This window comes from Muscardinus avellanarius (genome assembly GCF_963383645.1).
Source record: "Muscardinus avellanarius genome assembly, chromosome: 1".
In the NCBI taxonomy this organism is placed as follows: domain Eukaryota; kingdom Metazoa; phylum Chordata; class Mammalia; order Rodentia; family Gliridae; genus Muscardinus; species Muscardinus avellanarius.
Window position 1 is genome coordinate 195,893,196 of NC_137786.1, and position 24,318 is coordinate 195,917,513.

At 37.2% G+C, this 24,318-nt stretch overlaps 1 protein-coding gene across 3 annotated transcripts in view; it reads left to right on the plus strand.

Annotated features, from left to right (window-relative positions):
- Positions 1–24,318, plus strand: part of NELL1 (neural EGFL like 1) — a gene marked incomplete at both ends in the record, with an annotated part of 934,260 nt that overhangs the window by 225,673 nt on the left and 684,269 nt on the right. For all 3 annotated transcript variants that reach the window (XM_080695282.1, XM_080695280.1, XM_080695281.1), the window contains 2 exons: positions 15,645–15,717; positions 16,332–16,414. In XM_080695282.1, coding sequence (XP_080551408.1) covers positions 15,645–15,717; positions 16,332–16,414 — 156 coding nt within the window. The remainder of the gene's footprint in view (positions 1–15,644; positions 15,718–16,331; positions 16,415–24,318) is intronic.

The following is a 24,318-nucleotide window of genomic DNA, read 5'->3' on the forward strand; positions in this document are numbered from 1 at the left end:
AAATAGTCAAAACAATCTTGAAAAGGAATAATTTTTTGATGCATTGTAGTTATATATCTAAATGGTATATATCTTAAGATAGAGCTACACATACACACATCACTCATTTAGCCCTTCTCCAATTCCCACTGCATTCCCTCCCCCCTTGCTCTCTCTAATGTTTGGCTTACTTATTAACTTTGATGTATTTGTGAATGTCCATCATATGCATTAGGAAATTTACCTCTTCCTCCCTCCCAACCCCCTCAGTTAAGTTGCCTTATTTGCTCATTTATGGTTTCTCCTTCATCTAGAGTTTCTCCTGTGACCTTTTTTCTCCCACTTTGAAGACCTTAGATGTTCTAATTTCAAAACTTATTTCAAAGTTGTAATAAGTAATTTTGTATGATATTGACATATATACCTGTGATACAGAATTGATAGTCCAGAAATAAGCCCATATATTCCATGGTCACTTAAGTTTTTTACAAAGGTGTCAAGACCACTCAATAGGGAAAAGAATAATCTGTTCAACAAATGTTGATGTATTTCCACATGCAGAAGAATAATGCTGGGACTGTACTTCACATCATATACAAACATCAATTCAAAATGGACCAACAATCTTAATATAAGAGCTAAAATTGTGAAGTACATAGAGCGGAAAACATAGGGCAAGTCTTTAGACAAAAAAAGAAGATAAATTGGACTTAATCAAAGTTATAAACTTTTGTGCATCAAAATAAATTATCAAGCAGGGTGTGGTGACACACGCTTGTAATCCCCACACTTGGGAGGCGGAGACAGGAGGATCGCGCAGGTTTGAAACCAGCCTCACTGGCGGAAGAGACTCTGTTTCCAAATTAAAAAAAAATATATAAAATAGGTCTGGGAGTGTAGCCCAAAGGTAGAAGGGTTTCCAGGAACCCCAGTACCATCACACACACACAAAAATAATATATATATTATTTATATGTATATAAATAATAATATATATTATAAAATAATATATATAAATTATATATATATAATAATATATAAATATATATAATCAAGATTGTGAAAAAGTCAATATATCAAGAGAAAATATTTTCAAATTATATATTTGATAACTACTTAATAAGCATAATATACAAAGTACTCATAACTCAGCAACAAAAAGACAAACACCTAATTGAATAGACATTGTTCCAAGAAGATTTACAAATGGACAGTAAGCACACATAAAGATGCTCAACCTCCTTAATCAGGAAAATGCAAATTGAAATCACCAATGGTATATCCCTTCATACCTACTGGGATGGTAATGATATAAAATATGGAAAAGAAGATGGTGAAAATGTGGTACATTGCTTGTATTGATGTGAACTGGTGGCACACTATGGAAAAAATTTGTTGGTACCTTTACAAACATTTCTTCCCCTAAGTTTATACTCTCAAAATATTGAAAACTGGAACTCAAACATGTCTGTATGTCAAAGTTCACTGCAGCTTTATTTTCAATACCCAAAGACTGAAACAACCCAAATATCCATCCATGTATAAATGGATAAATAAAAGGTGTTCTATGCATGTAATGGATTATTATTCATCCATAAAAAGGATTGGAATTCTAATACATGCTACAACATAAGAGAGCCTTAAAAACAAACACCATTTGAAATATGACAGGCACTAGAGGAGAAATATTTTATGATTCCACTTATGTGAAATATATTCATATAGGCATATTTATTGAAACAGAGTAGATTAAAGGTTAATAAGGGCTGGGGATTGGGTAATGGGAATAATTGTTGAACAATTATAAGATTTTCATTTGGGGATAAAGGAATTTTGCTAATATTTGATAGCAGTCATTGCATAACATTGTAAATGTAACCAATGCCACTAAATTGTGCCTTTAAAGTGGTTAAAATGGCAATATATTATTATTATTATTATTATTATTATTATTATTATTATTATATGAAGAACAAAGAACCAGGTAACTGACCCTCATTTCCAAAGTCTTATCCAGTAGGCCTGTGGTGGGACCCAACCTTTCTTTAATACTTTCATTGGTACATTATAGTCTCACATCATAATCTAAATCAAAGTGATAGTGACCTACATGCACACAGCACTTGGTGAGCTTTCAGGTTACTAAGAGATTATGATTCTTCAAGTTCTGGAACATCCTTTGAGAACCTCCATATAAAGATATATGACTACAAGGCAAGGACAAATAAGTTTGATTTTAAGTGATAGGGGTCTGAGTTTGAATTCTGAATTACCTACTCATAGAAATTGAACTTGTGTTAGCATATTTTGAAGCTAATGAAATTACACTCCTGCTTAATATTGTCAGTAACTCTCCTTTGCTTATCAGTCAGTGTAAGATGTGGCCCCTGCTTTCCTTTGTAACCTTATCTCATGCTACTTACTTTTCTGTCAACCATGTTCTAGCCATACTTCTTTTTTTGTCCCTTGGTCATATCAGGGCATCTGCTCAGAACAGTTTTCATTCATTTTGTTTATAGTATTGTCTCCTCTTAATCCTTCAGATCTTGGTTTAAACATTATCTTCCTGAGCTACCTTATCTTTTCAGATCCTTCACTGTTCCTAGAGGTTTTCAGTTAACTCTTGCTGCATAACTAATGACCCAAACTCCAGGGCTTAAATCAGTGTGTTCACAAGTCAGCTAGAGGACTGTATTAAGGACCAGGATTAGCTGCTGCCCTGTAGATTTACTTATATGTGGGAAGTTGACTGGCAGAGTTGGTTGAGGGCTGACTTAAATGGAATAGTTTCAGTCACATGGTGGTTGACTCTTGATCGGGGGCATGTCTGGACCACATGTTTGTCATTATCGATCTGTCATAACAGGCTAGCTTGGGCTTGCTCTTTTGAGGCTTGTCAGTGTTTCAAGGCAGAGGCAGTAGATGTCTGCAAGCCTCTTGAGGCCTAAGATTGGTACTGGCACAATTATTTCTACCACTTTCTACTGATTAAATCAAGTCACGTGAATTGTCGCAGATCCAAGGGCCTGAAACAGACTCCTCTTAATAAGAGAGTCTACACTGTTTAAACATTTTAAAATAGCAGAGGACTGGAAGTGTAGCTCAGAGGTAGAGTGCCCCTGAGTTCAGTCCCAATAACACACACACACACACACGCCAAAAAATCTATACAACATACAGAGATCCATTTTGGTATCAGAACTTAAACAAGTTCTTTTTAAACACAGTTTCCATTTTGGATTTATTGTTTTCAAAGTCAAGTCAGTTTTTAAAATTTTTTTATTGGTGCATTATAGTCATACATCTTAATGGGATAAAATATGGTGGAGACACACATGCACACATCACCCAAATAGTCCTTACCCAGTTCCCACCCCATTTCCTCCTTCTTCCTCCTTCCCATGCTTGGCTTAGTGATTGACTTTTATATGTTTGTTTAAGTACATCATGTGCTTTCAAGTCAGTTTATTGAAAAAATAATTCAGACTTTTTGTAAAATGCTAAACATTTATATTTATATTCATTATATTTTTAAGTGCAAAATACAAAAACTGATATTCCAAATACAAAAAAAAGAGAGTCTACAAAGTTGGTTCAAGGCATATGGATACAGAAAGAGGAATCTGTGTGCAGTTCTTTGATCACATAATTTCTTATGAAACATCTCCATTTTCTTCATTATGCTCACTACATTTTCAAAGTACAGGCAGGACTGGCTCCATGGGCAGTTTACCTGGGCAATTTTACAGAATTCTGTGCTTTTAAGGCTCCATGATACATTTAATGTCCTATTGTTATCTTCATGTTTTTATCAGTTTTTTAAAATAAACTCTGCAAATTATTTAAGTGTTTCTGACTCTAGTTTATATGAGTGTTGGTTTGTTTATTATTGTTCTTTCTCCCCAGATTGTAAGCTTTACCAGAGTCAGAACTGTATCCTTTCAGCAATTGCTTAGATTAGCATCAAGTATGTAACTGACAGACAGTATACAGATGCTCTTTGAATTAAGACCCATTGCAAGTTGAAAATATCTTAAGTTGGAAGGCATTTAGTGCACCTTACCTATCAAACATCATAGCTTAGGAACATAGCACACTATAGAGTATAGTTGTACAATACTCTTGACATACTGTAGAATCTGAGTCACCTCTCTTCCTGGTCATGTAGCTCTCTGAGAGCTGTGGCTCACTGCTGCTGCCCAGGACCATGAAAAAATATTGTCAACCTAAAATCAACAGCAGAGACCAGCTCTCCAAAGCAAAGGTTTTATTCATGAATAGCAGAGGGTTGTAATATTGAATATGCATGCCATGACAGACCGTGAACATATCTGAGGGAGGCAAAGGTAGACAAAGGTATTCTAAAGGTAACATGAAGAAGGTTACTTAAATTGTTTTAAGCAATTATCCTTGACTACAAGGATAAATTACAAGGGTGAAATTAGTCCAAAGTTGAACTGCAGTTGCTGGATACACGTCCTTGTAGAAGTGTGTGTGTGTGTGTGTGTGTGTGTGTGTGTGTGTGCGTGCATGTGTAAGGTTGTAGTTTTGATAGTGTTTTGTAATAGTTCTTGTTATCAGGTCAACATGCATGAGGACTACCACCCTCCTGAGGCTCCCCACCACCATATTGCTAGACTTCAACATAACTGAGTCTATTTTGATTCTGACAGCTTTCACAGTATTGTTTCATATATCAATAGCCTGAGAAAGATTAACATTCAAAATACAAAGTACAGTTTCTACTTATGTATTGCTTTTGTACTATTTGAAAGTTGAAAATTATAAACTGAAATATTGTAAGTCAGATATCCTCTATATTCTTAAGATGGTTACAGCTATGAATCAGATATCTTTCAAGAGCAAAGATGTCTCTCATGGAAATAATGCAGATTATATAATATGTTTTAAAGCACCTGACACATAAGTAGGTGGTTTACAACAGACATCTCCATTCCTTCCTTTCTTATGTATTTTATGCTATCTCTATGCTTAACTCTATACCATAGAAAGAATAGGTATTTTTCCTGCCTCTTAGGGATTTCCATATTATTTGTGATTAAGGGAGAGAACAGACAGTCCTATCATCTATTCCAGCTCAATATGTCTGTAGATATGAGGACTCTTGTACATATGAGTCCAAATACCTAATACAAGGAGAAAACTCAAAAGGTTTTCAGAGAGCATAAAAATAATTTCTGCTGCAGAAGTTTTAAAATCAGGTTTAAAAAATAGACTCTGCACATTATTTAAGTGTTTCTGACTATAGTTTATATGAGTGTTGATTTGTTTATTATTGTTCTTTTCCCCCAGATTGTAAGCTTTACCAGATTCAGAACTATATTTTATTCAGCAATTTCTTAGATTAGCAGCAAATATGTATCTTGCAGACAGTATACAGATGCTTTTGAATTAAGACCCATTGCAAGTTGAAATGGGGATGTAGAAGAAAGAACCAACAACTACGGAATGCTTTCTATGTTTTGGACTTTGGCCCTTGTTTTAGTCAACTTTTTTTGCCACTGTGACCAAAATATTAGACAAACACAACTTAGAGGAAGAAAATTTATTGGAGGTTTCAGTCCATAGTTGGTCGGGTTCCAGGGTTTTAGGGCATGTTCAATAGCAATAGGAAGGAAGGAGAGAGAGGAGAGAGGAGAGAGGAGAGAGGAGAGAGGAGAGAGAGAGAGAGAGAGAGAGAGAGAGAGAGAGAGAGAGAGAGAGAGAGAGAGAGAGAGAGAGAGAGACAGACAATAATAAGAGAAAAGAAGAAGCCAAGAACAGATGAACAGATCTTTGCCATGTCCCCACTGATTCTTCCAGCTCTGTTTCATGTCTGAGCCTGGCTGCATTTCTAATACATGAGGGTTTTGGGGGATATTTTAAATTCATAATGTTCTGCCTCTGCCCTCTCCCCCAAAGCTTATGCTCATCTCACAATGCATATTCAATCAATTTCCAAGAGTGCCCATAGTCTGATCAGTCCCAGGACTGCTCTAAAGCTTAAAGTCTCCTCTAAGACTATGGTCAACTTTTAGCTGTGAACCACTGTCAAAATAAAAGAAAAATGAGTTATATGCTTCCCACATGTAAGGGCACAGAGTAAATATTTGCATTCAAAAGGAAGAAATAGGGGCATAGAAAAAGAAGATAGGACCAAAACTAGACCAAGCCAGCAGGACAGACATTAGATATTATAGCTGCACATCTGGGACACATGGTGGTAAGATGTGATTTCCAAAGGGCGTGGGTTACCCTGTCCTTATAGCCTTGCAAGTTGTAGTTAGTGTGGCAGTTTTCTTTTAGCCTGGATCCACTGCCTGAAGCTTATAGCTTTCATGGGCAGGCAGTCAATATCTGTGACCTCTTAATTCTGCAGTTTCTATTGCAGTTTTGGCTTCACACCCACAGCCAAAACTTGCCCCCTTTTGGCTTGCTTATGGGGATTCCAACAATATTATATGGTGCCTGACCTACTAGGCTTTCTTTTGAAATATGGGTGGAAGCTTCCAGAACCTCTTAATTCCAGCATCCTACATTACTGCAAATTCAGCACTATATGTACAACATCAAAATATACAGTCTGCTGTTAGCTCAAACAGTAGCCTGGCTCTTTTGAATCAGGGCTGCAGTGACCTCTGAGTGCCTGGGCTTCTGAAAATGGTAAAATAACTTTTTTTTTTGATGGTACTGGAGTTCCTGGAAGCCCTTCTACCTCTGGGCTACACTCCCAGACCTATTTTTACATTTTTTATTTGGAAACAGGGTCTCTTAAGCCAGCACTCGTGGCTGGCTTCGAACCTGCGTGATCTCCTGTCTCTGCCTCCCAAGCACGGGGATTATAAGTGTGCGCCACCACGCCCGGCGTAAAATAACTTTTTAAAGAACTTCAGTGGAAGCAGATGCCTTTTTTGCTTTTCAGAGCAAATATTTTTCAAACAAGTTTTCATGTTGCATCGTTAAGCCTGTAATAGGTAGAATCTTACTAATTTATGGACTACCCTCACTACATTTGCCTCTGTGCAGAGTACTTAATATTTCATCAGTAAGGACACTATTCTTGGCCCCAGTTTCACACACTTCTTTCTTTCCAAACTGCAGAATTAAAAAAAAAATTTGCTCTGCTTTCTGCTCCTAGTTTTCATAATATACTTGACTAAAAGTTGAAAGCAATACCAGGCTACCATCTGAATTCTCTGCTGCTTTGAAATTTTTTATGACAGATTAATTAGTCCATCACCTTTAATTTTAGTTTCACAACCTGAGTGTGATGGTCTATGCCTATAATTCTAGAACTTGAGAGACTGAGACAGGAAGATCTCAGGTTCAAGATAAGCTTCAGCAATTTAGTGATACCCTGATTCAAAATAAAAAATAAAGAAAGTTGGGGTTGTAGCTTGGGTTCAATCCACTGAACCATAAAAAAAAAATGTTTCTCAGAAAGTGTCATGACAAGGAAAAACTGCTGACAAGTTCTATGCCAGAATGTGATGTGTGTGGGCTCTACACAATTTCCCTATGGAGTCTTTCTTGCCTTCTGAAACTTCATGAACAGTCTTTATTGTTTGTATTTCTATTGGCATTCTGGCCTTTCCAAATTCCTCTCACAAATCAGTTCCAAAGTTTTATGAATAACAAGGTCAGATTAGTCACAGCATGACTCCCCCTCTCTAGGAACAATTTCTTTCTAGTCAGTATTCTAGTCACTGTGACTGAAACACCTGATAAGCACAACTTAGAGGAAGAAAACTATTTAGAGCTCAGGATTTGAGAGGTTTCAAAAGTCGGTCTATGGACAATTGGCTCTCAGTAGCAGAACAGCTCTGTGTCAGGGCCTTAGAGCATGGTGAGCTTGGTGGAGGAGGAAATGCCATGTTCAGCTCAGGGTGGTGAGAACAGAGGGAGGGAGGAGGGAGAACGAGAGAAAGAATAAGTGGCCAAGGGCTGTATCTGTCTCTGGCCACACCCTAGGGAGCCACCTTCTCCAGCCATGTTCTACCTCCAAATCTGGCTGGGTTGCCCAAACATAAGGCTTTGGAGTACATTTTAAACTCTAACCATGACAGGCTACATATATATTATCATGTTAATTTCTTCCTTCTTTCAGAGACTTCTAATTAGGGAGCAATTATTCTTTTCATTGTACAGGTCAGTCAGATGGACTCATATATATCAGCCTGCAAGTGATAAAAGAGAATTTAAGGCCAGGCTTTTTTATTTCAAAGTCTGACTACTCATTCAACATTATATATTAGGGTCCTATCATGTGTTACCACAGATACATCATGTTGATTGGGGAAATATTTCATTTAACGCTGTCATTTTCTATACAGGAGATGAGACCCATTGTTTCTCTCTGGGTTTTCAACTTGGAAGAAAAAGGTGGTCCCAGTGGGAAGCCCCAGAAGGGGATGGCAGCTTCACACAGCCCAGCTCCCTGGGGAACACTGTTGTTCTCCTTGCCTCTTCCTAGAAGTACCCTGACTGAATGGCTCATGAAAAAGGCAATTATGGGGACGTTGTCAAACTTCACTTTCTCCTTTAGAAGCCTGGAAGGCAGACAGTGCTTCTGGCCATCCTGTGGTAGGGTGAGGTGGCTGGGAAAGGAGAAATATGTCAGTGTCTCATTCTAGAAATTACCTCCTGGTTAATTTACTGCTGCAAAAATCTCCCTGAAAAAGAGACAGATACTCTTCAGGTGAGTCAGCACGTCCTCAGGCTTTCATATTTATCCTACAGAAGCTGCCTCTTGGGTCCAAGAACTATACTTGCTTCATTGCTTTAGATCTAAAATCATTTATGATGTGTTTTCAGGTTAAAATAACATTATTCTCTATTTTGAATATTAACATGTCACTTCATAGGCAAAGTAAAAGCACAAGCTTCTTGCTTGTCAAAACTAATTTCTGGGCTCTGGCGTGTCCTTACAGATAGGGCAATGAAGGTGCAGTTGATTGAAGAGCAGAGGATAGACCCACTTGCTTGGTGCCTGGAACACAAGTCCCCAACAGTAGATAGATTTTGTGGGATGCACAGCATACAAGGTGGGGATTTCTTCTTCATTTTAGAATAGTATCCACTTGAGAAAATAGCTGGCCAATAGTGATATGCTTATCTGAATCTTCTGATTGTCATAGATCGCCATTATTAAGATGGTTGACTATTCCGTTCAATTTTCCTTTGATGCTTCCCAAGATGATTATACTGTGACTATTTCAGGCAGGGAAGAGGGAAACAAGCCTAGGTGAACTGCAGCAGAAAGTTACAGGATGTTTCTGGAGCTTGGGAGTTCTAACAGGTTTTGAGGAGTTGAGGTCTCAGGGAGAATTCCCATCTAAAGCCCTCACACAGGCCATTCTCCTCTCCTCCTCCTCCTCCCCCTCCTCCTCCTCCTACCTCCCCCCTCCTCCTCCCCCTCCTCCTCCTCCCCCTCCTCCCCCTCCTCTCCTCCTCTTCTTCCTCTCTCTCTCTCTCTCTCTCTCTCTCTCTCTCTCTCTCTCTCTCTCTCTCTCTTGCTCGCTTTCCCTTACCTGGACATCACTGCCTCCTTTGACAGCTGAGCTGTCATTGGAAAAATGAAATTGATTACAACCTTTTTTAAAATGCCACAGCTGTTGGTTTTTTTTTTTTTTTTTTTTTTTTTTTTTTTTACCTCAGCTGCTTCCCATAATTCCACAGATGGTAAACATATGTTTATAGACACATAGAGAAAGAAGCTATATTGAGTTCCCCCCCTCATCTTTAATTTCTGTTTTTTCTTTCACGCCAAAAGTCAAAGTCACAGAACTGGGAAATCATATACATTTGTAGATTAATATTTCTGTGCATTAAGAGTTTAGAAGCAGCAGGATAGCTAATGATATGCTAATGAGCTGACAGTTTTTATTGATCATAATGAAAGTCGACAAGTGTCTTTCTTGGCTTTTATGCAAGCTGGGATATCTTAGTATCTATCTTCAGGGCAGAAATAACATGATTGGTTGTGTTTTGAAAATTCTTGTGAGTTTCCCAAGCCTGAACTTTTTGTTAGTCTGTTGTCAAAGCTTGGGTCCCTGACAGTTTATAAACAGAACACATCTTCATCCATCTATTTACATGCCTGGCAGGAAACTCACCCTTTTTCCCTTTCCCTTTCAAAGCAATTTGTTCAGTGTTTTAGCATACAAAAAGATGGAACCATTTCCTTCAATGTAAACAGAGATCTGCAGGGAAATAAGAGCATTAAAAAAGAATTAGCATTTGTTTGGTGGTAAAGCGGCTTTCATTTGTTTCAGAAAGTTCTGAGTGTTGAGGAAGGCATGACTAATTTCAGCTATTCCATACATAAGAGGGTCCTAATGGCATAATTTCCTAATTTTTTTATTGCATCTTCCTATATTTCTTACTGAAAAATGAGAAATGTTCTAGAAAGAATGGAAATATTGAGCATTAGTTTCTCAAACATTACAAACCCATAATGTATAACCTGTCTGGTGCAAATTTATGTTTTAGGGCATGTTGAGCTGGCTGCGGGAGGTGGGGGGGTGACAACAGGTGGATTCAACAAAAGAAAAAAATGTATCCATTTTTCCCATCTTCCTTCAGTATTAGCAGGAAAAGCTTATTAATTTGGGTTCTGCACCTTAGGGATTATTTATATTTTCAGATATACTAAGGTTTAGCATTGCATTAAAAATGAGTAAATGGATTGTTTAGCAAATTAGTAGTTTAAACAAGATTGCAGGGGGGAGGGTTGTTTTAGCAAACAATGTCTAATGAAAATAATTTGTTATATATGTCTGATTAATATCTATTATAGTAATTAAGGTAAAGCCTCATCTTGATAACAGGACCTCTTTATAGCAGTATTTTGTTAGCTTATTAACCATTGGTTTTTCTCAAATTATATATATATATATATATATATATATATATTTTAGCTACAGTGTGTGGTAGTGGCCCAGCACTAGTTTTGGAGTTAGTAGATACATAGTATATGGGTCAGGATTAAAATGTCTTTTATGAAAGCTAGTTTAAGTATTGGAGCTTTAAGTTCCTCATAGGTCAATGGATCTGATTGTGGGAATCAAAGGCATCTCAGAAGCTTTTTCAACATATTCCCAGCTTCTTCCAAAGATCTGGAGAACATTATTTTAAGTGAGATTAGCCAAGCACAGAAAGAGAAGGTACATATGTGTTCTCTAATATGCTCAAGGTAGGGAGTAATAGGGATACCAAAGGGACTCTAGATAATGGAGGGGAAACCTCAGTGAAGCCAGGAAGGAAAGGAGGGGAGAAAGAAGGCTGAGGTTCTTAATGGAAAAGCTACATGCAACTATGTGTATACATGTGAATAAAACATTGTTAACTCTGAAAATTCTGACATATAACTTTAGGTTAAAAATGAATATTTCACATGAACCTAACAGCTCTCAAAATTATATGGTTTCATATTGTATAATTTATAGTTTTCAGGAATTTAATGCTTTAAAATATTTTGCTATGAGCTGGGTGTGATGGCACATATCTGAAATCCAAGTACTTGACTGAGAAAAGAGGATCACAGGTTTGAGGCCAGCTTCAGCAACTTAGTGAGATCCTTTTTCAAAATAACAAATAAAATAAAGGTGAGGGTATGGCTTGAAGGAAGAAAGCTCCTGGGTTCAAATCCCAAGTATCACCAAAAATAAAAATAAAAGAATAAAAAAATTACTATGTGTACAATTGGAAACTTACTACAATAAGTACAGAGGGAATATTGGGATGATAGTATATGATCTTTGTCCTTATGTTGCTTAAAAATCTAATAATTCTCTTGGTCTCCTTTTGGTTCCAAATCAATATTCACGTGAAGGCATTGGATGCTATTTTAAAAATTGTAGACTTTCAGTGAATAAGCCCTCTTGCTCTAAATGAAGAAAATGGTTGTCAATAAAGCAGGACTTTTTATTATGAGGTCCTTTCACCTTGCATCAGAATTATTGCTTTGCAAATGAAGGAACAATGTAGGTTCCTGAGCCCACTGAACCATACTTGGGGTTTCTAAGTACCCAAGTAGAAACAGAAACCCTTTTTCACTGGAACAGAATCTTAAGGGGTTGGCCTATGAATCTGAATGTTAAACAAATTACTCAAGGTGTTTAGGAACTTGAGAATCCGAAGTTTGAATAACACCGCCAAGATGAATACTATGAAGTAAAGCCTAAGTCTGGAAAAATGAGGTCAAGTGAGGCCAGCTAATAGAAGACCAGCTAAGTTGCAATGTCAGTTAAGTAGACATATACTTAAAGTTAAATGAGGAGAATCGATAGAAGTTCTTTCTGTCCTTTTTATTTCTTATTTTCTCCTTTGGGAGAGGTTACTGTGCTGAAAGGCACATTTTCCTCAGTGGAAATTGTCATAGATAGTTTATATGGGGGAGGAATAAAGCTGATCAAGCTACTGTGTAGTGTGTAGTTTGGTACTTTATAAAACTCCCTTTTGTAGTTTAATAAGCACTTCTTACCAACAGTTGTCCGGTCCTTGGATGATGTAATAGGCAGTTCAGTGCTGGATGTTCTAGTTCTTTTGAGGAAGGTTCTGGGATATTCACATGTCAGAAGTCACACTCACACAGGACCTTCAGCTATCCCTGGGTTGCAATTGGTATTTGTATTGTATCACCACCTCTTTTTTAGCCCAGCATCAAATTACATCTATTCTGCATCAAATTAACATTCCCATCTTGATTTGTTTGGCAAGAACAAGTTTTAATGCCTGTATGTGGGCTGACCCCTGTGACCTTTCCTCAGGGGGGGAAAAACCCTCACCAAGTGTTTGGTTTTTTGTGTTAATGAGCATTGGGAAGCTGTCAGCTCTTGTTTCTGTTTTTGTTCAAGTCAACATCATTGACCTTCACCTAATGATCTGTGTAACACATACACACTTGTGCTAGAGATTAAACGTGGAAAAACTGAGTGAGAGAGAAGAAATGTATGAGGAAGCAAGTTACAGTTTGTCCTGTATCTGAAATTGGTAGGGTGACTTTAAAAAAAAAGTACAAGGAAAATTGCCGTGTTCTATATCATGTAGTTATTGGATGTGTGGGATTAAGAATTTTTAAAAATGGCTTTTTTCTTTATTTTTTAAGAAATATTTTTAATACTTTTTAGAAATATTTTTAGAAATATTTTTTTAATAACACAGCAAATGAAATTCAGGTTTCTGAGTGCCCTTTTCATGACTTTCCATGGAGGATTAAAATAGGAATGACGTTAAGTCTTCTTATGATTAGAAAATGAATGGGCTCAGCCCTTCTGTGTATATGTATTTTACTATTTCTGTATCACTTAGGGTGACCAGCTATCCTGTATGCCTGTGAATATCTTAATTTTAGCACTGGAATTGACAGTTTCCCAGGAAATTCCTTAATCCTGAGCAAACCAGGATTGCCGACTGTAAATTCATCCATAATCAGCTGGATTAGGTAGATTTCTTTCTTTTTTTTTTTGCGGTACTAGGGATGAAACCCAGGAGCATTTTACCTCTGAGAGACATCCCCAGCCCTATTTTTTATTTTTTATTTTGATACAGGGTCTCTGAGTTTCAAAGGGCCTCACTAAGTAGCTAAGGCTGTCTGAGAACTGCAACCTTCCTATTTTAGCCTCCCAAATGCTGGGATTACAAGCGTGCACCACCATTCTCAGTTTAGATAGATATTTTCTAATGTGATATTCAATTCTTCTTTTTTCCTTTTTTATTTTTGGTATTAGGGATTGAACCTAGGGACATTCTAACTCTGAGCTACACTCCCAGCCCTTTTATTTTAATTTTAGAATTTGAAACAGCTACTAAGTTGCTGAAAAGCTCCCTAATTGCTCAGGCTGTCCTTGAACCTATGACCCTCCTGTATCTGCCTTCTAAGAACTGGATTAAAGGTGTATGCCACTGTGCCTAGCTCTAATTATTTATAATGGTCTGTTCTTTGATGGAAATCTATAGCTTTGTCTATCGGTTTGTCTGTCTCTCTCTTCATATATGTGTGTGTGTGTGTGTGTGTGTGTGTGTGTGTGTGTGTGTGTGTGTGTGTGTATACTATAAAGGTAATGGAAGCACAAAGTGTCATGATATCAGTTTGGATCTCTGTTTAATGGACCCAGAACACGAGTGTCAGAGGATCATTAGCTTCTTTATCCGGCACAGCATTTTTCCCAGATGAAGTAACTGGGACTCAGAGAAGGTGGCTGGCTTATTGCTCAAGTTCACCCAATAAACTAGAATCAGATCTAGAACACGAGTCCAGGTCTGCTGACTTCTAATCATTTAGTTTTTGTTAATGCCAAATGGGCTTGACAGGTGCCTTAACTTTCTAAAGGAGTTAATTTGTTTTGAAGAATTGAGCAGCCCTGTCCCAGAGAGAAGCCGATTCACTGAGATTGTGCTCCATTAATTGCTCCCTGGTGTTCCCCTGCAAGAGATAATGAATTAATTTGAGCGTTGGTAGGGGCGTCTTCCCCACGGTGAGCCTGCCTCTTCTCTGAATCACAAATAGCGCATCATCCAGGAAGAGGATGAAGAGGTGCTATGATCCTGTTATTTCTATTAATATTTCCAATTAATATTTTATCTTGAAATAATGAGCAGAAAATAGCACTTACTGATTGCCTTGTGCTGTTTAGAAGATGAGCGCATAAATGTTAGATGTGTCTCCCTCATAAATGTTAGATGTTAGATAGTCTTTCAGCACTATCTTAAGCCTATATTTTATTTATAGATTAAGCTCAATGTTCTGAACCAGCTTCCACATCCTCCATCTGTTCTGTAATATCTCTTCCATCAAATCGGAAAAAATAAAACAAATAGACCTAAAAACAGAATCTTAAGTTTAACTTGAAAAATCTAAAAGTCAAGTCAATATTTTCATCTGGGGTATTCTTGCAAACTGAATTACTTTAAAAAGACCACCTTTATCTTACAGATGTTGAACAGGTCTCAAGATTTACAAGTAAAGGCTCAGTGTTACTCAGTTAACTGAGATGTGAGGATGGTTATGGAATTTTCCTGATGTATAATTTTATTTCCTTGACTAAACAAATCGATAGAAACATTTTAGTCTATTATCTCTTTCTTCCCACTTGAAAAAAGTCCTTTAAATCAGCAATATTTAATGCTCTTTGATAATTAGGGCACTGAAGAGAATTTTTATCCCGTCTCTGCCTTCTTAGATAGTTAAGAATATAAACTGAAGCCGGGTATGAAAGTGTATGCCTGTAATCTAGTACTTAAAAGGCTGAGGCAGGAGGATTGGAGGTTTGAGCCTCAGCAACCTAGTGAGATCCTGTTTCAGAACAACAAATAAAAAGGGCTTGGAGTATAGCTCAGAGGTAGAATGACTTTGGGTTCAATCTCTAGTAGCAACACACACACACACGCACACACACGAACACACATATACTGCCTGCCTTTACTGCTATGATCTCCTTGGTATTAAGTAGTGGTAGCTAGTTGTGGCTTTCTCAAGATGAAGGTACATCTCGGAATTTCCAGAAGAGGATGATTTGGGGTAGTTCGGTGAACAAAGGCTAGCTCGTTTTTTGAATGAATCAGTCTTGCTAAAAAGTAATTCAGCCTGCATGGCTGTGGGAGAAGACAGGGCCACTGGAACTGATAATTGTGAAATCGTGATTGTTACTTATCTCTTTATCAAGGGGATCATCCAAGATGGGAAAATCATCTTTATGCCGAATGGATACATAACACAGTGTCCAAACCTGAATCGCAGTAAGTAGCAACTTAAAGCATTTTTGAATTTTCGTTATTATGTAGCTTGTTAATAATACCAGAGAAACACATCTGGAGGGATACACACAAACTATTTACAGATATTGACTTCTGAGGACAGTGAAGAACTTATTAGCTCTATTATATTTTTATATCTCTGTTTAAGAGAAAGAAAATCTTCTTTGTATTTACAAAATGAAAATTTTAAGGTAAGGGAAGGGTTATATTAGTAGGTTCTATATGTTGAAACAGAAAGATATATTTAACATAATCATATATATCTTATAAAACATTCTTTAAATTTTCTGATATGGATGTGAGTTTACTTTTTCCTCTTCTATAATACTGTTTTACATTTTTTCAGTCATTTCTCCATAAAAATGAAAATTTAATTTAATTTTAAAATGTCATGTTGCCTTTCTTTCAGTTATCAATACCTTTTCTCTTTAATTAAATCAAAATAGAAAAGATCCAGACCTGAAATCCTCTTCAATTTCAGTTAAATTTTAACTAGAAAAGCAGAAGCCTTTCTATAGCTAAACAACTACTGTTTTAAATTTTGCTTTCTTATGTTAGCACAAGATCAATATATATCTTATATCTTCTTTATTGAGCTTGCCCAACCTGCAGTGATTTCTTAAGCCTGGTGCAAGGAATAATGGATTTACAAGAGCTTTTGGCCAAGATGACTGCAAAAGTAGGTATCTAAATTTCACTTGCGATGTTTCATTTCTTTCTCTGTCCTATCTGGAATTTAGAGTGATATGTTATAATGGAACCATTTTTAGTTTTGGCATCTGCAATATGTTACTACAAAAATGTTTTACTCTTACTTGAAATAGGGCCACCTATAGTAAACAAAACCATTCACAGGTCTTTGATACTACTTGGCTATATCAAAATGTTTTTTTTTTTCTTGAAAAATGCTTGGAAGCAAGAGGCAATATGTATCACTGTAGATTCTCTGCGAGAGGAAAAGGAATTTGCCCATTGGCCATTAAACTAGTAACACTCTGAGATGATATACGGTCAGAGCCACTGCTGCTTATAAGCTAATGCATTTTGGATGTAAGAATAATTGCCCACAATCACAAGGGGCAAAATAACTATTGTTAGGAGCAGATTACTGTCACAGGGAAGCATTATATCAAATTTCTAATGTATGATTTGTTTCAGGACTGGTCCTGAGATAAATAGGGGAAAAGGCAAAGTTTACCTTTCAACACCTTTGGTTATACAGTTCTGCATCTCTCCTTCCTCGCCATTACTCATTCAGCAAGCATCTTGTGAGAGACTGCTATTTGTGGGGGAATGTCTTAGCCACAAACAGGCAATAGTGAACAAGCCTTGATTTTCTACCTCAGAAATGTTAATATTGAGTGCCTGAGCCAAAATATAAACAACTAAAGACTTTAATATTTTATTCATAAACTGTAGATTCATAAAAAAAAATCTCTGAGTCTGGTAGAAAAAGGAACAGAAAAACAGAAATTGCAGCTAATGCTGCTGCTGTTATGATACCAATCAGTTGTGGACATGAGTTCCGGCCTACGGCGAAGAAAGAATTAGGTTGGGCCTAAGAGACGTTATACTCTGCAAAAGGAAGAATTTTAATAACAGTGAAAGTGATACATTAATCCCAATTCCACCTACTCCCTGCCTTCAGCCATGACATGTAGAAAAAATTGGTGGTAGGTAAAAGACCAGGAGGTAGGGCTAGTGGGCCCATAGATTGTGTCACTGAAGACTGTGTTTTTATTTCAAGTTAGATTTTTTTTGCCAACCCACATCCCCTTTTGTGTGGAAGGGAGAGACGGGACACTTTTGCAAGAGAAAGATTTGAGACGGAGGCTGGAGACCTGCAGCATTAGCTTTTCATTTCAGAAGGCAGTGGAAATGTGAAATGTGGGCAATTATTTGCCATCCCAGCTTGTGGCAGAGGGAAGCTTTTATTTCATATTGTTTGGAGCAGCTTGATCTCAATGCTGTTAATTATATTTTAGCATGCTACTAAATTTTTGGAACAAGAAACATGCCACTCAGTCTCAGGTGATTGTAGTCCTCCATCCTCCTGCGTGGAGGATGCCCTTTTCTCTCCTATTCTTTCCCATTGCAGGGAATGTCATTTTGTTCTTTTTAGCTATACATTGTCTAGGAGCCACAGAGAGCTCTAGCCTCAAAACATTATTATGTAAAATGGGCATTTGTGAGACAGAAGATATTTAATTGTGGAAAATTGCTAGCAGAAAATGGTTTAACCCACCTTCTACTCTCCCTCCACCCCGTGTTACCCCCCAGCACTTTGGCAGATTTCTAAGTCTGTTCCTACCAAACCGCGAATAGAATTATAATTCTACAACTGAGTATTTCCATTTTGACTGCATAATTGGAATCTAAAATAATCTTGGAGTTGGCAAAAATATAATTTGTCCTGTAAAAGGCCAGTTAGTAAATTTTGGGCTTTGCAAGCCAAGAGGCAAAATGGTGGCTATTATGTATATACTTGTTTTATTTAAATAAAATAATTTGTGATAATTTAAAATGTAAACATTAGCCTGGCCTGGTAATGCATGCCTGTAATCTCAGTACCTGGGAGGCTGAGACAGGAGCACCTCAGGTTTGTGGCCAGCGTCAGCAATTGAGTGAGGCTTTCTGCAACTTAGTGAGATCCTGTTTCAAAATAAAGAATAAAATAGGGCTAAAGGTGTAGCTCGGATGTAGAATATAAACATTGAAAAATACTAAAGCCATTTTTAGCTCACAGGCTATAAAAAATAAGTGGTGGGATAGATTTGGACCATGAGCCTTAGTTTGTCAGCCCTCAAGCTAGAAGAAATTGCAAAGTCACTATACTAGGTGAGATTTATTGAGTATTTCTGATGTTATCTCCAACGCTTAAATGTTGAATGTGCATTGTCATTTCAGTCCTCACAAGAATCCTATGAGCTAGGTTTAAATTATCAGCCTACTTTGTAAATGAGACCACTGAGGCTCAGTAAGGTTAGGTAGTTTTCCCTGAGGTAGTGGATGGCAGGGCTGGGAACTGAACTTGGGAAGTTAGATGCTGAAAGTTGAATCATAACTCATAAAACTTACGGTTGGAGAAAAGAAGATTTGAAATAGAGATAAAAATAGAAAGAGGAAAGGATTGATGGAGCATAGGGGGTGGAGGCTAGCAGCAGGAGAATGAAGATGTTCGTAAGAAGAATGAGCAAATCAAAAGCAAGCAAAGAAGAATGCATGTTTGGTCATGTCTTCTTTGATCTGAGCTGATGTTTTTAGATGGTGCCTTTTGGAAGATAATGTAGAGCTCGTAGCAACCCATTGAGAAGGCTAGAGCAGGAAAAGACCCTTTAACTCACCCTTTTGGGAATGAGCTGCTCATTTTTCTTAGAGATCTGTGGGAATTCTTTGAGTCCTGGATGTTGACATTGTGCATGGTGTGTGTGTGTGTGTGTGTGTGTGTGTGTGTGTGTGTGTGTGTGTGGATGGACCAGGCTCATCCTACCTCTGAGCTATACCCCCAGCCCTATTTTTATTCTTTATTTTGAAACAGGGTCTCACTAAGTTGTGGAGGGCCTCACTAAGTAACTGAGGCTGGCTGCAAACTCAGATCCTCCTGTCTCAGCCTCCCAAGTACTGGGATTACAAGCATATGCCACTATTCCTGGCTGACACTGTGCATGCTTTTTCCAGAAACACTATACATTACTTTATTGCATTGCTCAGAATCAGTATTCAGAACTAGGACAGGCCAGGTGAATTCTCAGGGAAGAATTTTAAAGGAAATTTCAAGAATGAGATTTCCCCCCCTCTAGTGAGTATCAGGGTCTGAACAGGAGAGTCTGCTTTTTGCAAAGCCTGTTTTCTTTTAGTTCACTCTAAAACTAAGGGTACAGCCTGCCTGGGCCACAACTTTACATAAATGTTTCCTTCACTTGCACATCTGGGGCACACCTTGCTTTCTAACTCTGCCCCACAGTATCCCATGTAGCTGTCAGGTAGGAGCTCAGGGGTGCATGGTTCAGCCAAAGCCTTCCAGATGCAGGCTGGTTCTGGTGCTCACTTACTTCCTAGGATCTCTGCTGCCACTTGGTTTCTTCCCTCTGTGGCTTTCTTCCTTTTGTGTCACTCTGTGATGATTTTCAAAAAAAATCGTGGCATTTTAGCTGGTTGTTAGTAAAGTCCTTTGGGGTATCTAGTATACCATCTTGGTAGAAATAGAAGTGTGGTTTATTCTTTTTAAGATCGAAGGAGATATAGTCTGGAGGTGTGATGCAAACTGGAAGTCAAATATGGTTCACAGATGCAGAGAGATACTATGGCACCAAGTCCATCTGGACTTAGGCTTTTTCTTGACTTAAATAAATCTAAGGTGGTAAGGTTTAGTTGATGAGAAGGGAGCTAAGATTTGAGGTTGTCCAGTAGCCACCATTAAGATCCCATTTATTCTTCTAGACCATGTTGGAGACAGAGTGGGCCTTGCAGTCAGGCTGATCTGATTCTGAATCTCCTTTTGTCACTTTTTTTGATGTTTGTAGATTTGAACAAGTCATTGGACTTGTTGAAGCTGCTGTTTTCCTTTGTGTAAAATGGTGATAAATCCTATTATAAAGATTTCATGAGACCAAGAAAGTAAGGTTTGGTTCAGGATACATGATGAATATTGAGTTAGTGGTGGCTGCTATTATTTATACTACTAAATCTAGGGATAAACAAACAACCATAGGGGAAAGATGGACCCTAAGAAAATATACACTTTCCCCAGTGGCTTGATAATACAAAGACTGGCAATGACTTTAAGTTGCTGATGGCTAGAGCAGGCACTGAGAGGTCTTGGAATCCATGGGGAAGTCCTCAAATGTGGGTTATAGTGAAAACCCTTGAGCCCTCCTGGAGAGCAAGCCCAGTGCACAGTCTGGAAGGGAATTGATACCCAGAGTTATATGCAACCAAACAGATGTAAATACTGCATTAGCCCAGAGGCCTGCCTAGGACTGTCAGTGTTTTTTTCTATTTAAGGTTGGGGGTGCTGGTACAGGATTGTGTCCTTCTGTAGACCATAGAAGCTTATACTCACTCACATTTAGGTGACAGACCTTCATGAAGATAAGAGAGCCCTTGAGAAATCCTGACATTTTAGTAAAGCCTCAGTTTTTCAAGGCAGAGGAGGCAAAAGGCTGTCACTTAAAGTAATAACCCACCTTATTGATGTAGTTCCTTGACACCTTAGTGGTCTACAAGAGGCCACTATTCCCCTGGCTTCCTCTGAAGTTCTTTCAGGTGTTCTTGATATTGTGGAAAATATGCACCTGCAGAGGCAGGTGTATTGTGATAGGGTCAGGTGATGGAGTCCTGGCCTATAACCCCACCTGTGCTATAATTCCATTCAGCCTTCATACTCAGGAAGGAGAAACACAAGAGACTAAGAATTTCTGGATTAATGGTGTCAAAATCTTGACAAATCTATGCAATACTTTTATTATGCAGGCAAATCAAGCAATACTTAAAGTGCCATTTCAGCTAGCAACATATTTAATTTTGAGATCTCATTGTTCTGAGGAACTCAATAATGATTTTTCAATTAAGCTTAAAGGTTTAACAATAGAGTTTTCTTTTTTTCCCTTCAACATAGCAAACACCAAATAAATAGTATTTCAAAGGAAAAAGCAATCCGTATGACTAATGTACTCAGATCCATTCATTGACCTCTTACTGTGAAAAAAGCCTCGGCTGTCTATCTTTCAATGTGTAGAGTTAAGAATAAATGATTCAATCTGTGGTTGCTTAGATAAATGCATGAACAGAGGTAAAACAAAATAAAGATGTAGATTTGATACCGTATCTATTCTGGATCCATAGACATTCTTGGAGAAAATGGCAGGTAGTATAGAAATAGCTTTTGAAAATGAATTTATATGAATTCAGCACTATAAAACCAATGACAGAAAATGAAATTCATTTTTTGATTCATAGTTGTTTTTCTCCTTTATTATTGTGATAGGATTTAGCAGGGAAGGCAAGATTACATATTAAATGCCTTTGAAAAATTAGCTTTTTGCCTTAATATCCCTTTGCCTTTATATCTGTCTGATGCATTCTTATTATTACAGAGATTAGTGGTTTTGAATGTTGACAGAAAAATGTTACATATATTAAAAATAAAAACAAAGTTCAAAAGGGAAACAAAATTCATTATATTGAAATTGACATTTTCCTTAGGAATTGAGTTTTGTAGATGAACATAGCTGAGTTTTGTTAGGCTAATGCTGATAATTGCTGATAGTAACCTTAGGCAATCTCTAGATTTTCAGGGAACTCAAATGTATACAGATTGTCCTTTAGACCACTTAGTCTTTAAAAACTTTCCTTCTTGGAGTAACACCAGAGTTGTTCCAGGTTTTCAAATTGGCAGTAACAGCTCCTCTCACAAACAGATAACAAATTCGGAGCTGCTCTTAGAAAGCTTACAGATCTAGTTCAGTTCTTTTTTATATTTAATCCTATATCATGTCTCAAATACTTAGGTAGTTATATAGGAACTACTGGGACTTCTAGAAATTAAATGACATAAATAATAAGTTACTATTTTATTTTTATTATCTCAATTATATATGGCTTAATCACTCTTAGAATAATTTTTAATCTGTTTCCTGAATATTTCCCTGTGATTTTAATTATCATTGATTCCAGAAACTTTATAATAAGGCCGGAGTTTTAATGATACATGAATTTTGGAAAGATTAGACATATTAGAAGGAGGCATAGGAAGCTAATATTTCAGGCAGTCAACTCTTAGTTCTCTAGGGGCTGGTCATGGTGCATGTGGCTTGTCTAGGATCTTATTTCTTCCTCTGCCCATTGCTACCACTCACAAGATGCTGACAATGGGCACTTTTTTGTGGTACTGAGGATGGAATCCAGGTGCATTCTATCTCTGAGTTACATCCCCAGCTCTATTTTTTTTTCTTTATTTTGAAACAGGGTTTCACTGAGTTTCAAAGGGCCTAACTCAGTAGCTGAGGCTGTCCACAAACTGTGATCCTCTTGTCTCAGCCTCCCAAGTGCTGGGATTACAAGCATGTGCCACCATGCCCAGTTTAGGCACATTTTTATTTCTTTTTTCCCCAGAAAGTCCACATATACTTTATTCATCCTATATTTCAAATTGATTTTCATTTTACCATTTAGGGTGCAGTCACTGGTAGTTCCATCTTTTTAAAAGTCAAATTTGCATTTAAATAGAAACTGTTTCAATCATTTAACATCTCCAAATCCAAGCATTTTGTTCATTCTCTCCCCCCTTTGCCTTTCATCCTTGAAAAAAAAAAAAAAAAAAACAACTTATGTCGTGCTTTTCCATAATCATTGTGAAGGCTGAACTTCCAGAAAGACTGTAGTGCCCTCTTCTTATGTCACTCATTAAATCCCATTGCTACTGTCTCTTGGATATCATGCTGCCTACAGGTGTGAATAGAGTATGTAAGATACAATAAAGAACTTCACAGCTGAGGAGTCATGGTTACACAATGTTTTCTTCAAAACTTATCTTTGGATTCTTCTTCCAAAAAGAATGATCTTTGATTCATTTTAAATAAGCAACAGTTAGACCAAACTTTAAAATATTTATATATATATTTGCTCTTTGACATTCAAACAGTTATATACTACATGGCAAAGCAAAAAGTTTTATTATTTTAATTTTTAAAATAACATATTGAATGTTTTCATTTTCATCACATTTTCACCATTTTGTGACTTATTTATAACCAAATAAGAATTGAAATGATTTTTTTTGCACATTTTTATTTCTGAGAAATTTTCAAAGCTTAGAGGAATGGGATAAAATAAATGACAAAGCCCAAAAGTTGAAATTACACATGGGTTCCATTTCCAGAGGGCAGCACTGTTAGGAGTAATACATATATGCTGTGAAGCCATACTTACTTTAGAAAGTTGTTGGAAAATCCCCAAGTAGATGGCATACACCTGTAATCTTAGTACCTGAAAGGCTAATACAGGAGGATCACAGGTTCTAGGACAGCCTCAGCAACTTAGTGAGGTCTTCCTTTTTCCATGGCTCAACCATTATACCTAAAATACTGGTTTGAAGTAGTCTTTGTTGGATCAAAGATTAATCTCCTGTATGGGGAAAACACTGAAGATGTGGAAGTATAATAATAATTAAAAAGGAAAAAAACTACAAGATAAATTTTTAGGAACTAGTATTTGTTTTTCAAGTATGGCAGACTTTATATAAGGGAAAGAATGGAAGGGTGATATTGCTGTTGGGTGAAGTTACTATTTTCATTTATTTTTTGTTGGTGCATTGTTGTCATACATCTTAGTGGGGTACAAGATGGTAGAAGTATATATGCACACATCACTCATTTAGCCCTTTCCCAATTCTCACCCCTTTCCTTCCCTGCTTCTTCCTTCTCATGTTTGGCTTACTGATTGACTTTGATGTGTTTATGAATGTACATTGGGAAATTTTCCTCTTTCCCCCTCCATCCCTTTGGGTTAGGTCATTTTATTTACTCATCTCTGGTTTCTCTTTCTTTGTCTAGAGTTTCTTCTATGACCTATTTTCTCCATATC